At 43.1% G+C, this 15,088-nt stretch overlaps 1 protein-coding gene across 1 annotated transcript; it reads right to left on the reverse strand.

Annotated features, from left to right (window-relative positions):
- Positions 1–1,203: 1,203 nt before the first annotated feature.
- On the reverse strand, positions 1,204–14,400 carry dbr1 (debranching RNA lariats 1). Its single transcript, XM_078262636.1, has 9 exons — positions 14,239–14,400; positions 9,825–10,164; positions 8,174–8,298; positions 8,006–8,086; positions 7,840–7,925; positions 7,168–7,392; positions 6,348–6,425; positions 6,113–6,258; positions 1,204–2,298 (listed from the first exon to the last, which is right to left on the reverse strand). Exons 2-9 carry the CDS (start codon positions 10,019–10,021, stop codon positions 1,506–1,508), a joined length of 1,731 nt encoding a protein of 576 aa, XP_078118762.1. The 5' UTR covers positions 10,022–10,164; positions 14,239–14,400; the 3' UTR covers positions 1,204–1,505.
- Between the last annotated feature and the right edge of the window lie 688 nt (positions 14,401–15,088).

The following is a 15,088-nucleotide window of genomic DNA, read 5'->3' on the forward strand; positions in this document are numbered from 1 at the left end:
ACAAGGGTTCAATAAGATCCAGACCAGTCCATGTGGAGTGTGGTCCATGTGGTTTTGAAACATTAAAAGGGTAGGATGTCCTGATGTGGGCCTTTTTTAACCGATCGGGGATCAGCATTCATCCCGATTCCCTTACTCTGATCATTCAGTCAGTTTTAGTCGAGTTTTACAAAAATGCTAGCTGCACTACGTTAAATATATTAAGCTGAAGACATCTTTTAGTTACTTTCATTACTTTTTGTAAACAAAAAAACCCGGTGTGCAGCTCTGTTAACTGAGCAAATACATATGTATTGAATCGGAACTCGGTATCGGCAGATATTCAATATTTAAAAGAATCAGATCGAAATGGGAAACCGAACTAAAGCTCCAAATACAAGAGGAGGAATGGTATCACATGTGCGAGACACAATGTACATCTACAAATGCATCAATATGGAGGGAGTTCTGCTGGAAAAACCTAACTCGCTATTTTACAACACCAAAAATAAACTCTAGGCAACTCGCTAAACAACAAAACTGCTGGAGACCGTGGGAGTGTGGAAGCAGACCATGCACACATCTTCTGGAACTGTACAAAAATGAGGACATACTGGCAAAATGTTAATTTAGCTGTAAAAAACAAACAAAAAAAACAAAAAAAAACGTTGGGATATGAAATCCCAAATACTTGTCCAGTGATGTACCTTGGGAACACTGAGAAGGTTGTAATGAAAGAAGATCTGTACTTGACTAAAGTATTACTTGCAGCCAGTAAGAAAGTGGCTCAATGGAAATATCCCAAAACAGAACCAGTGGTTGGAAATTGTCCAGGAAATCTTTGTTATGGAAAAATGGACATACCTTTTGAGAGTCAAAGAGAATGTATGTAAAAGAACTGGGAAAAATGGAACATTTATATGAGACGTGACACCAACTGAACAAATGCCAAATGGAATAGTGGACTGAATAGTAGATCATCTCCAGACAGTTTGTTAGTGTTATTACTATTGTTATTTTAATTTGTTCCTTATTTGCTGTATTGTTTTGTCTATATGCATGTGAAAACTCAATAAAAATGTGAGTTACAAAAATCAGCTCAGAATTGGGGGCCAAAAGAGGTGATCGGGACATCCCTACGTCAAAGTCTCCTTTTAATTCATTTAAAAACAAAAAACTCGAAATTACATGTACAAAAACAAAAGATAATACAACACAAAAACCTAAATTCCCTTGGTTTAATTAAAATATATACAAATTATATTTGAACAAAGAGGACAGACATTTCCATGGCTAGAATCGTTGTTGCGTAGGAACTACCCCTCTTTTGTCGTGTACGGACTGCTTTTAGGATATTTTTTTTAAAAAGCCATACCTCTGCTTTGTCAAGTCAGTAGCTGTATAAAACAATTACATAAATTAATACGAGGTTTTACAAATCAATAAAACTGACGGAGACTTGTACGCTCTGTATCTATTGGTCTGGAATGAGACCTCACCTTTTTTGCCTCATCTCACCCTGACCGCTAATCCTCGCTCTCGTCATCCTCCGCTGCCGTATAGATCACCTGGTTTCGGCGTTTGATGCGGGGGGTTGTGCTTTTACTGCCGGGAGCCTCGGCCTCGCCGCTGCTACGTTTTAGGATACGTACAGCTGAGGAGGCATCTTCATCTTCGTCGTCGTCGTCGTCGTCCTCACAGCGTTGTCTCCGTTCTGCTTCCGCGTGAGAGCGGGCTACGGCCGGGGTCGAGTGGAGGGGGGGTGGCAGGTTCATCAGGTGGGACATAAGGGTGGGGGGTGAGGTGTCAGATTTGGGCGCGGGCAGAACCATACGGCTCGGGGTGTGGGCTTCACCTACGGGTGCATCAGGGAGCTGATCTCCCTTCTCCGCTGCTTTCGAGTTGCCCTGCACCTCCCCCTCTCCCTCCTCCCACTCGTCCTCTATTGTGATCTCGTCGGGATTAAATGAACTCGACAATCCCGAGGTGTCGGTCGGGTACTCACTGGGTTCGTCCGCACTTCCTACGCTATGGCTGTCTTCGTCGTCCTCCTCCTCCTCCTCCCCTCCGGTACTGCCCTGAATTCGCCCCAAATCGCCACCTCCCTGCCCCGCGTAGGCGTAGAGGTCCGTGAGACCGAACGTGGCGCAGAGCTCGGTGGTCTGAGGGTTGGCGTGGCAGCTGGCAGTGACGTGGGGCTGAGGCTTGTTGGGGTCATAGGCGGGCACGGTCCGGCTAAAGTTGTCTGGAATGGCGAGATCGCCGCTCAGCTCCTCCACCACCTTCATCATGGCTGCTTCTGAAGGTCTGAAGTCCCACCTGGAAGGGTAAAGACATTCCATATTATAAATGTACTGTGAACTGTAAAGCCCAACAGCTGATTACCTCAGCCAAGGAGGTCATGTTTTTTGGCACAGTTTGTCTGTCTGTCAGCAGGATTACGGAAAACTACTAGTCCGATTTTTGTGAAACTTGGTGGAAAGGTGTAGCATGGGGCCAAGGAAGAACACATTTCACCCGGATCGTTGGTCTGATTGGTTGAAGGACTATCCAATTGCGCCCAGAGGCATTTGAGCGGCGTCCGTTGGCGACCCCCTCTTTGGAAATGGGCTGTGAATGAACGTTCCCCAGACCCGCTCTCACTTACAACTGAGAAGGGTCTGGTGTCAACCCGGCTAAGAATTTACATGAACGCCCCCTCAAGTTGGAACGCTATCTGGGAGTTAAGGCGTGCCTTGGCGGAGGTCTGCTTTTTTTTTTTTAGGTAGTGATTTTCAGTGTGCATTTCTCTATATCCTATATTTTATATATTCTCTGGGATGATCAAGTCTATTTTACACACCTGTATGCATTGCCAAATGCTACACAAACTGTGTGCGCCTGTGTGTAATTTCAAGTGCAGAGCTAAAATTTTAAGTGCTCATATTATGCTTTTTGGCTTTTTCCCTTTCCTTTATTGTCTTATATATCTTTTTTGTGCACGTTATAGGTTTAAAAAAGCCCAAAGTCCCCCCCAAAGGGACTTAGCATCTCCAACAGAAAACACTGTTCACAAACTGCTCCAAACAGCTCTATTGTAGTCCAGCCTTTACTTCAGAGACAAACGTGGTCACTTTGGAACACACGTTATAATGCTCGCCTAGCTGCTAGCATGGCACGACCTCATACTCTGCTTCTGACTGGCTAGTAGTCCTTACCTAGGTACTGTCAGGGCACGCCCTCATACTCTGCTTCTGACTGGCTAGTAGTCCTTACCTAGCTACTGTCAGGGCACGCCCTCATACTCTGCTTCTGACTGGCTAGTAGTCCTTACCTAGGTACTGTCAGGGCACGCCCTCATACTCTGCTTCTGACTGGCTAGTAGTCCTTACCTAGGTACTGTCAGGGCACGCCCTCATACTCTGCTTCTGACTGGCTAGTAGTCCTTACCTAGGTACTGTCAGGGCACGCCCTCATACTCTGCTTCTGACTGGCTAGTAGTCCTTACCTAGCTACTGTCAGGACACGCCCTCATACTCTGCTTCTGACTGGCTAGTAGTCCTTACCTAGGTACTGTCAGGGCACGCCCTCATACTCTGCTTCTGACTGGCTAGTAGTCCTTACCTAGAGTACTGTCAGGGCACGCCCTCATACTCTGCTTCTGACTGGCTAGTAGTCCTTACCTAGCTACTGTGAGGACACGCCCTCATACTCTGCTTCTGACTGGCTAGTAGTCCTTACTAGCTACTGTCAGGACACGCCCTCATACTCTGCTTCTGACTGGCTACTAGTCCTTACCTAGCTACTGTCAGGGCACGCCCTCATACTCTGCTTCTGACTGGCTAGTAGTCCTTACCTAGGTACTGTCAGGGCACGCCCTCATACGCTGCTTCTGACTGGCTAGTAGTCCTCACCTAGCTACTGTCAGGACACGCCCTCATACTCTGCTGCTGACTGGCTAGTAGTCCTTACCTAGCTACTGAGCATGTGCGACTCCCAACAAAGATGGAATAGAAGTGAGAGGTCTCACTCTGTAGCTAAAACAGAGAGCTCAACACACAGGGTGAAAAGAGGAGCTGCAGCAATGTGCAGTACAACAAAAATATGGTGTTTTTTGAAAATTAAACTATGTAAACCTATTCTAATACATCCTCTAAATACAATTATGAACCTGAAAATGAGCATAATACAGTGGTGTGAAAAAGTGTTTGCCCCCTTCCTCATTTCCTGTTCCTTTGCATGTTTGTCACACTTAAGTGTTTCGGAACATCAAACCAATTTAAACAAAAGTCAAGGACAACACAAGTAAACACAAAATGCAATTTGTAAATGAAGGTGTTAATTATTAAAGGAGAAAAAAAATCCAAACCATCATGGCCCTGTGTGAAAAAGTGATTGCCCCCCTTGTTAAAACATACTATAACTGTGGTTGTCCACACCTGAGTTCAATTTCTCTAGCCACACCCAGGCCTGATTATTGCCACACCTGTTCACAATCAAGGCATCACTTAAATAGGAGCTGCTTGACACAGTAAGGTCCACCAGAAGATCCTTAAAAGCTACACATCATGCCGAGACCCAAAGAAATTCAGGAACAATTGAGAAGAAAGTAATTGAGATCTATCAGTCTGGAAAGGGTTATAAAGCCATTTCCAAAGCTTTGGGAATCAGCGAACCACAGTGAGAGCCATTATCCACAAATGGCGAAGACATGGAACAGTGGTGAACCTTCCCAGGAGTGGCCGGCCGCCCAAAATTACCCCCAAGAGCGCAGCGACGACTCATCAAGAGGTCACAAAAGACCCCACAACAACGTCCAAGAACTGCAGGCCTCACTTGCCTCAGTTAAGGTCAGCGTTCATGCCTCCACCATCAGGAAAAGACTGGGCAAAAAATGGCCTGCATGGCAGAGTTCAAGGAGAAAACCACTGCTGAGCAAAAGAACATCAAAGCTTGTCTCAATTTCTCCAGAACACATCTTGATGATCCCCAAGACTTTTGGGACAACATTCTGTGGACCGATGAGACAAAAGTGGAACTCTTTGGAAGGTGTGTGTCCAAGTATATCTGGCGTAGAAGGAACACTGCATTTCATAAAAGAACATTATACCAACTGTAAAATATGGTGGTGGTAGTGTGATGGTCTGGGGCTGTTTTGCTGCTTCAGGACCTGGAAGACTTGCCGTGATAAAAGGAACTATGAATTCTGCTGTCTACCAAGAGATCCTGAAGGAGAATGTCCGACCATCTGTTCGTGTACTCAAGCTGAAGCGAACTTGGGTTCTGCAGCAGGACAATGATCCTAAACACACCAGCAAGTCCACCACCGAATGGCTGAAGAAAAAACTAAATGAAGACTTTGGAGTGGCCTAGCCAAAGTCCTGACCTGAATCCTATTGAGATGTTGTGGTATGACCTTAAAAAGGCCGTTCATGCTCGAAAACCCTCTAATGTAACTGAATTAGGACAATTCTGCAAAGATGAGTGGGCCAAAAATTCCTCCAGGGCGCTGTAAAAGCCTCATTGCACGTTATCGCAAGCGCTTGGTTGCAGTTGTTGCTGCTAAGGGTGGCCCAACCAGTTATTAGGTTTAGGGGGCAATCACTTTTTTCACACAGGGCCATGATGGTTTGGATTTTTTTTTCACCTTTAATAATTAACACCTTCATTTACAAATTGCATTTTGTGTTTACTTGTGTTGTCCTTGACTATTGTTTAAATTGGTTTGATGTTCGAAACACTTAAGTGTGACAAACATGCAAAGGAACAGGAAATGAGGAAGGGGGCAAACACTTTTTTCACACCACTGTATGAGCACTTTAAAAAATTCAAACCCCCAAATAGCTATTCATATCTGAGTGAGTAACTGAGCACGTTCAAAGTGGCCTTAAAGAAATGGTTACAGTACCATGTAGCATTTTCCATCAAATCGGATTCGGATTTCGTTTTTTTTATTTTTTTTTTTTTTATCCTTGCTGATTTTTTATGTCTGCCTGTGTAATTACTGCTGTGCAGTGTTTTATGTTTTTTTTTTTAAATCATCAAATAAATCAAAACCAAGATCAAATATCTACGAGTGATGTTTGTGGCACTCTTGGGTCCTTTGCACTTGGATGGCCTGTAATTTGACGTCTAAATATATATATCGGCGTACCGTTCGTGCAGGCCATTATTCTCTGGGGGGTTCCAGGGGTGAGGGGTGGTCCTTTGCAGACTGTTGGTGGCCTTCAGAATAGCGAGCCACTCTGGATCATACTCAAGACCCTCAGATGAACCCGGTCTTTCTGGAACATCCACAATCTGCAACGCAAGCGCATCACATCGTTGTTTAGAACTAGCACTCCTACACCTTCAAGTAGACTGTGAACTTTACTAAACTTCTCTCTCACCTGTAAGAACTCCCTGTAGGGCAGACATTTATCCAGGGACAGGAATTTGGTCACACGCGGGGCAGCAGTAGCTTTAGGCTAAAGACAAGAGTATTCACTGAGTTGGTGTAATACATACATTGGAATATTAGATTGGTACTGTGGCTGCACAATATATAGTTTTTATATAGTAAAATGGCAACTGGCAAATCAAATAGCAACTGGCGCAATAAACGCACTGCAAAAGGCTGCGACATATCACGGACACTCAGATTTTTGTGTTGAAAAATGTCCCTTTTTGTGGTGCTGCCTTTTATATTCAATTCAATGTTCAATTTGTTCAATAAAAGAATGTTGTAAATGATTTCCTGGGCGCATGGGTAGCTCTCCCGGTACAGCACGCGCCCATATATATATATATATATATATATATATATATATATATATATATATATATATATATATATATATATATATATATATATATATATATATATATATATATCTACACACACTCCTCGACGCAGCGGCCGCAGGTTCGACTCCGACCTGCGGCCCTTTGCTGCATGTCGTTCCCCCCTCTCTCCCCTCTTTCATGTCTTCAGCTGTCCTCTATAAATAAAGGCCTAAAATGCTCAAAAAACTATATAAAAAAAAAAAAAAAAAAATTTCCTTTCATTCGTTTTAAACTCAACGAGCAATTTGTTGTATTTTAGCAGAATACTGAAAGCAGCAGAAATGCAGAACGGAGTACACTTTAATATCCGTTTATCGCAAATAATATCGTTATCACAATATTAAAAAACGTTAAAGTACTCATATAGAAGACTGTCACTCTCACCGGATGTTGCATAACCGCGGCGAATTTCACATGAAGATGTGCAGAGAACCAGTAGCTGGGCTGCAGGTGAGATAGGAGCTCCTCAGCAGCAGGACTTCCCAGCGTGTTGGACTCCACTTCCTGACGCAGAAACTTCTTCTTCCGCAACAATTCCCCTGTACTTCCGTAGTGGTAGATTCCACGAGGCCAGTCATGGCTCATGAAAATGTCTATGGGCATCTGGATCTTAGTGGAAATAGAAATGAGTCAATATGTGGGTGGTGCATGAAATTATTGTTCATTTTTTGAAAGTATTTAAAAAAAAAAAAAAAAATACTAAAATGTCTTAACATGAATCCAACAAAATATTAGCAAAAATAAAACGGCCTCTTTGTGAAAAAAAAAACAAAAACACATTGATGATTGGCTTACTGGCCTATTTCAATAGCTTAGTATGCTATGCACTAAAAAGGTATGTATAAAGGCTTTAGGACACCCACATGTTATTGTAGGTCCAGTTTAATATGCAACTTCATTTTATACAATATATGTAGTAGGGGGTCCCTGATCCATCTCTCTCAGTTAAGGGGTCCTTGGCTTAAAAAAAAACCCCGTTGAAGACCCCTGGTTAAGAGAAATAAATGGATATTTTGAAATGTGTGCAAGAGTACAAGTTGAATCTATGATATTTACCTGCTTCAATTTGAAAACCTCAATATTTCGGATGTGGTATACACTTCGCAGTGTATCCGGATTGTATGGAGGGAATTCATGGTGACCTTAAAAGAGCAAACATCTCTTGTAAACATACTGCATAGTGTGTATAACTTCAAGCATTAAGTCAGACAGTCCAACTCACCCCTTCTGTAGTCTCGTGATTTGAAGATCCCAGATAAGCCACCAATTCGAATCCCTTTGTAGCGAACAACGCCGGCATAACCTACGGAAACATGGTCAAGTCAGGCCTGGGAACAAACAGATAAACAGGTAGACAGAATAACCACGTGTACGGTCTGCTGGTCCCTACCCAGATAATAAATGTTGGGTGCCACCCAGCCTCCATAAGGCAGCTCCTGCAGGTGGTTGGAAGCCTCATGGTTCCCTCCGATGAAGATGGTCAGGACTGGAGCCTTCTTCTCTCCAGAATAGTATCTGAAACAAACGTGGTATCAACTGGCGCAATAAACACACCGTGAAAGGCTGTGAAAGCTAGACCAGTGGTTCCTAACCTTTTTTCCTTGGCGCCCCACCTACTTATGTCTAAGAAAAGCTGAGTCCCTCCCCGAAACCGAGTGGAGGTAACTCTCGAGATAGAGCCTTACTTTCTTTTTGATACAGAGGAGTTATCATCACTTTTACGTTTCTCTGCCATGTTTCATAAAATAGTGATGCTGTGGCGGCAGGAGAAACGAGGATGATAGCAGCTAGCCGCTGACCTGATGACAGCAGGGGTCCCAGGTTAAGAGGTCCCGGAGGTTTGGCCTACTAAGTAGCCTGCCTACAATTCTTAAGCGAGAACAAAAATACATAGTTTTTATACAGACTTTTGTATACATTATATATTCTAGTGTATTATCATAATTTGTTTAACATGTGCACATATTTTTTTTTTTACGTCAACCTCAAACCAGATAAAGACTTGCGCACCCCCTATGATCTTTGCTGCCCGCCTGAGGGGTCCCCGGACCCCAGGTTGGGAACCACTGAGCTAGACTATCTGTCCAATCTGAGTTTTCTGTTGCATGACTAAAACAACTTTTGAACGTACACGTTCCACCAAAACAAGTTCCTTCCCGAGGCTATTTTACAGCGGCACCGTGGCTCCGTTCGGAGCTTAGCGCCGCCCAAGACGACTGTGATTGGTTTAAAGAAATGCCAATAAACCAGAGCACGTTTTTCTCCCATCCCAGAATGCTGTGTGGACTAGCCAGACCTTCCTCTGCAGCGCTGTGGAGGAAGGCTATTTAAAATGTACCCGTCATTCTTTTTTTTCCTTTTTGTGGTGCCTTTAATGTTACATTCAATGTTCAATTTGGTCAATAAAAGAATGTTGGAACTACAAAGTACTGAAAGCAGCAGAAAGGCAGAACGGAGTACACTTTAATATCGGTTTATTCATTGCAGGAAATAGTGACATATGGTGCAGCCCTACTCTCACCAATGTCCTGCACTTTTTTAACCCTCCGGTTGTTTTTGACCCATTTTCAAAAAGTGTGTATATCAGAAATTTGGGTTTCTTTCAACCAAATTACCTAAAATGAACATGGATGGTTCTATAAAACGCTCTTCTCAAGTAAAATGAAGGTGTTTTATTCAATTTTATAGCATATTTCTGCTTGTTAAACTCAAACATTGGTTTATTGACCCTGAATTCCAAGAATGAGTGGTAGAAGTTGGTAGAAGTGGGGAAAAAAAGCATCAAACGTAAAAGTAACAAAAATGTCGGAAAAAAATTACAAGTGACAATCAGTCAAACGAGACTGTCAAGCGACAAAAAAGCGTCAAAAATATCAAAAAAGCGTCCAAAACTTTGAAAGAATTCAACAAAAAGTGGCGGAAGCTGGAAAAAAAAAATGCAACAAAAATGTTGAAAAAAGTGCCAACGTTTCTTTAGCCACGAGGACAACACAAGGGTTAAACATGAATAACAACGACGACGACAACAACCAAGAACTGACTTGTAAAAGGTCTGCATCGTTCTGTACTTGGCTGGGACTGCCATGCACTTCATGTCTCCTTCATTTCGCACCGCTTGGAAGTCTCCACAGCAAAGCAGCAGGTCCACTTTCACTCCTTCCTTCTTCTCCAGGTAGCCGATTGTCTCGTAGATCTTGTCCAGCTCCCCGTGGCAACAGCCTTCTACCGCAATCTTCATGCTGCACAAAACCGGCCAGCTGCTGATTCCCCAGAGAAAACCAAAGTGAGGGTTGGGTTGTATTCTGTGCCCACCTAGAGGCAGTCAGCCTCCACACGCAGCGATGCTGGGGCCTGCTCCTTAGTAGATAATCGCTGGCTGATCTGTAGGGATGCAAACAAAACAAAAGTTCAAGACACTGGCGATGCTATTCCTTTCACAAAAACAAAAAGCAGCAGTCATGACAGGAGAGCAATAACATGGTTTTAAGTCAGTAGGCGCAACACGGAAACGCACCGTTGTTACTAGGGTTGGGTAACGTTTGGATTTTCACGATTCCGATGCTGAACTGGTACTTTTAAAACGATTCCTAAACCCATTCTTGAAAAACTGAAAAATGACATCAAAGAAAGGCTCTTTTATGGAGTTTTTTTTATTATTTTTTTATTGTAAATTATTTAAATTTAACAATATATTAACGTTTCCTCAGGAGGGTAGCTGGCGTCTCCCTTAGAGATAGGGTGAGAAGCTCAGTCATCCGTGAGGAGCTCGGAGTAGAGCCGCTGCTCCTTTGCGTCGAAAGGAGCCAGTTGAGGTGGTTCGGGCATCTGGTAAGGATGCCCCCTGGACGCCTCCCTAGGGAGGTGTTCCAGGCACGTCCAGCTGGGAGGAGGCCTCGGGGAAGAACCAGGACTAGGTGGAGGGATTATATCTCCAACCTGGCCTGGGAACGCCTCGGGATCCCCCAGTCGGAGCTGGTTAATGTGGCTCGGGAAAGGGAAGTTTGGGATCCCCTGCTGGAGCTGCTACCCCCGCAACCTGATACCGGATAAGCGGATGAAGATGGATGGATGGATGGATGGAATATATTAACGTTTTAAAGTACTTAGGTGGGCAGAAAAGGGAAAAAAATAAAAATAAAAAATAAATAAATAAAAAAGAGTCTGCGGCTGTCCGGAGCAACAGAGGGAAAATATTTCAGTCGGATCCGAAATTTGCGTTTTAATCCGTTTGCGTAGGAACGGTTTCGGTACCCAACCCTAGCTGTTACTCTCTGCTCCTCACCACGAGGCTTCTTAGGTGCTGCGAGCAGATCACTCCGCCCAAGTAGCAGAGAGTAGCAGTGCTTCGCCTTTCTGAGAATATAGTTCCCAGTTTGTATACGGTTAGAAGATGGCTGTGTCTCATGTGACCTTGTTATTTGTACACGCTGTGACTATACAAATCACAACATGTAAACAGGAACATGTTATGTTGTCACTTATTGGGAGCAGTAGGCTAGATGGAACCGATTACCTCCAGGATCTGTGCTAAGCTAAGCTAGCGCTGGGTGCGTCAGACAGAGTTACAACACCACAGAGATGAGAAGGGTATGTATGGACTTATCAAACTCTGGGGGATACGGTGAATAAGCTAAAGTCCCAATAAGTCAGTGTGTTCCTTTAAGGGGAAAGTTAAGGGAAACTTAACTAACATTGCTGAGTGAACGATCCTCCGTTTCTTGCACCTCTTACTCAGTTCAGAGTTCTTTGTTGTCCCTCGAGGGGAAATTTGATTTGCAGTTGGAGGTACAAAAAAAGCAACAAACAACAACACAATAAACAAGGCACAAAACATCAAAACATCCTAGCAGCACCCAACCAACAGATTGACTGAGAACAAGTTCATCACTTAAAAAGTGGACAGTGTGTTAAACATTTTAGATAAAGCATTAAAGTGCTCATATTATGCTTTCTGGCTTTTTCCCTTTCCTTTATTGTGTTATATATCTTTTTTGTCCATGTTATAGGTTTACAAAGTGAAAAAGCCCAAAGTCCACTCCAAAGGGACTTCCCATCTCCAACAGAAAACACTGTTCACAAACTGCTCCAAACAGCTCTATTGTAGTCCAGCCTTTACTTCAGAGACAAACGTGGACACTTTGGAACACACGTTATAATGCTCACCTAGCTGCTAGCATGGCACGCCCTCATACTCTGCTCCTGACTGGCTAGTAGTCCTTACCTAGGTACTGTCAGGGCACGCCCTCATACTCTGCTTCTGACTGGCTAGTAGTCTTTACCTAGGTACTGTCAGGGCACGCCCTCATACTCTGCTTCTGACTGGCTAGTAGTCCTTACCTAGCTACTGAGCATGTGCAATTCCCAACAAAGATGTAACAGAAGTGAGATCTCTCACTCTGTAGCTAAAACAGAGAGCTCAACACACAGGGTAAAAAGAGGAGCTGCAGCAATGTGTAGTACGACAAAAATATGGTGTTAAAAATGGTAAAAAATTAAACCATGTAAACCTATTTTGATATAACCTCTAAATACAATTATGAACCTGAAAATGAACATAATATTAGCACTTTAAAGCAGTCTGAAAAACCCCACTTTCAAATTTGTGAAAGCTTTATCCTATTTTTGAAAATGCCAAAAGGCAAGACTTCAATGCTTCTTTTTTTTCACATCAAGGCCCCATTTGATCAGGTCCAGATCAAAAAGCACTTTACTTGTCAAACCAGGACTACATTACCCCAGAGAGGCTAAAGAGTCTTTAAAAACTGTTCCAGATTCGTGAAACGTTATCCTACTTGTCAAAATGCAACCAAAAAAAAAAAAAAAGGGGGAGATTTCACTGTGGAGTTGAGATGATAGCTGTTGATCTTGGTTGAACTGTTGCTGTGAATACAAATAATAAGTTGCTGAATTGGACTGTACAGTAATGTTAGTTAGGGGAAGATTGTTAAAACCTGTGGAAAAATCATTAGTAGGCAACAGGTAGACCTGTACCAGCTATATCTGACCAGATTGGCACAGAAGGCAGACAATGTTTGTATGGATACAACCCATCCACTTTCAGAGGAGTTCAAGCCGCTCCCTTCTGGTCGTAGATATAGATATCCTAACGTTAGAACCAACCGAGCAAAAAAACTCATTCATTCCCATGGCAATAACCCAATTAAATAAGACGTAGGGAGGGGTGTGACTGAAGGAATAGATGTCCATCCATCCATCTTCATCCGCTTATCCGGGGTCGGGTCGCGGGGGTAGCAGCTCCAGCAGGGGACCCCAAACTTCCCTTTCCCGGGCCACATTAACCAGCTCCGACTGGGGGATCCCGAGGCGTTCCCAGGCCAGGTTAGAGATATAATCCCTCCACCTAGTCCTGGGTCTCCCCCGAGGCCTCCTCCCAGCTGGACGTGCCTGGAACACCTCCCTAGGGAGGCGCCCAGGGGGCATCCTTACCAGATGCCCGAACCACCTCAACTGGCTCCTTTCGACGCAAAGGAGCAGCGGCTCTACTCCGAGCTCCTCACGGATGACTGACCTTCTCACCCGATCTCTAAGGGAGATGCCAGCTACCCTCCTGAGGAAACCCATTTCGGCCGCTTGTACCCTGGATCTTGTTCTTTCGGTCATGACCCAGCCTTCATGACCATAGGTGAGGGTAGGAACAAAAACTGACCGATAGATTGAGAGCTTTGCCTTCTGGCTCAGCTCTCTTTTCGTCACAGGAATAGATGTGAAGTAGGCTAATGTGCAGTAGTTTTATTTTATTTATTTATGAGATTGTGCAATATACTCCTTTTACTGTATTCTATTTATTGATGTGTGTATGTTATGTGTTAGATAAACAGCGCTGTAGATGTCTGGTTCAATATGCCTGTACTGTACAACTAATTGCCTTCCGGGGACATTAAAGTGTCCTAAGTCTAAGTCTAAGAGTGATCGGTAGGCACCCATTTAAAATCAGATCACGGACAGAACATGTCATGTCATGTTTCATCTTTATAGAAAGAGTGAAACAAGTGACAATGAAATTAAAGCCCAACAGAAGATATACTGGACTGTATGTGACCACTTTTTAAATATGAAATATTCAGCGATGCGCCTGACATTAGGATACGATTAGTTTAGTCTTTTTTGGAGCCCTTAGTGGCTTCCGGTTGCTTTGAAAACTTGCACACATGTAACGTTAATCACTTTCATTTGACACATGTGGCTGCTGCTACTTGGCATTCAGTCGAATGTGCGTGTCCACAAGGCATTTGCAACAATGTGTCCAGTTACAACACACTCTTAGTAAGCAACTGAACTGCTTAAATTAGCAACATATCATAACATGCAATAGCTAGCTCGGCTACGCAGTTAAATCTAATGTAACTATGCGTCGTGTTGATACGAACCGATAGTGAACCATATTGATCCCGAAAGCATACAAACAGAACAAAATAAGATAAACTGAGTACTTACGGCGATGAATGGATAACTGAAGAGTATGTTAGTCCAGTTTTATACTCCGTAATGTCACAAACTTTTTCTAAAAATCATGTTTTGCAGAGCCACCATAGAATGAATTTTCCCACCTCGCAGCTACCACTTAAAGCGCATGCGCAAGACGTCACAACTTGAGCAAACTAGTTTTGATCAGCGGCAGCAGATTCAGCACACACAAAATGTGGAATGCATTTTTTTTTTACGTTTACGTTTTGTTTAGAGCTAAAATTGGCATCTGTTACACAGTCTGTATTTTTGGGTTTATTTTGTAAGGGTATGTTGCGCTGCATTCACTTGCTCCTCGGATGGTTCCATTTCTTGTGGTGCTAAGTCGTTCTCCTTTACTTAAGTAAAAGTACTAATACCATACTGTAAAAGTACTCTGTTACAAGTAAAAATCAGGCATTGAAAATGTTACTTAAATAAAAGTGTGTAAGTATCATCAGGAAAATGTACTTAAAGGGCATGAAAAGAAAAGACCACCTCAACATTTGTACTTAAGTACAGTATTTGAGTAAATGTACTGAGTTACATTCCACCACTGCATAATACAAATTACATGTGAGCAAAAAATGGTATGCAATACTTAAATTTATAAATGCTGATTACTATTAACCAAACATTTACTTTCGTCCGCCAACTCGCAAGTGCAAAGATTTCGCCGATTCTTTTAGTTGTGATCATAGAAATATAATTTTATTTCTATGATTGTGATGTTCCGACCATTGAGTGTAAATATTAAGGGGGCGTTCACGTGAATTTTCTCAGTCAGGAATTAAATATTCCGAATATTCCGACACCACGTGAATGCAGCATTAATGTATCG

The sequence above is a fragment of the Sander vitreus genome, chromosome 11 (genome assembly GCF_031162955.1).
Source record: "Sander vitreus isolate 19-12246 chromosome 11, sanVit1, whole genome shotgun sequence".
Lineage (NCBI taxonomy): Eukaryota > Metazoa > Chordata > Actinopteri > Perciformes > Percidae > Sander > Sander vitreus.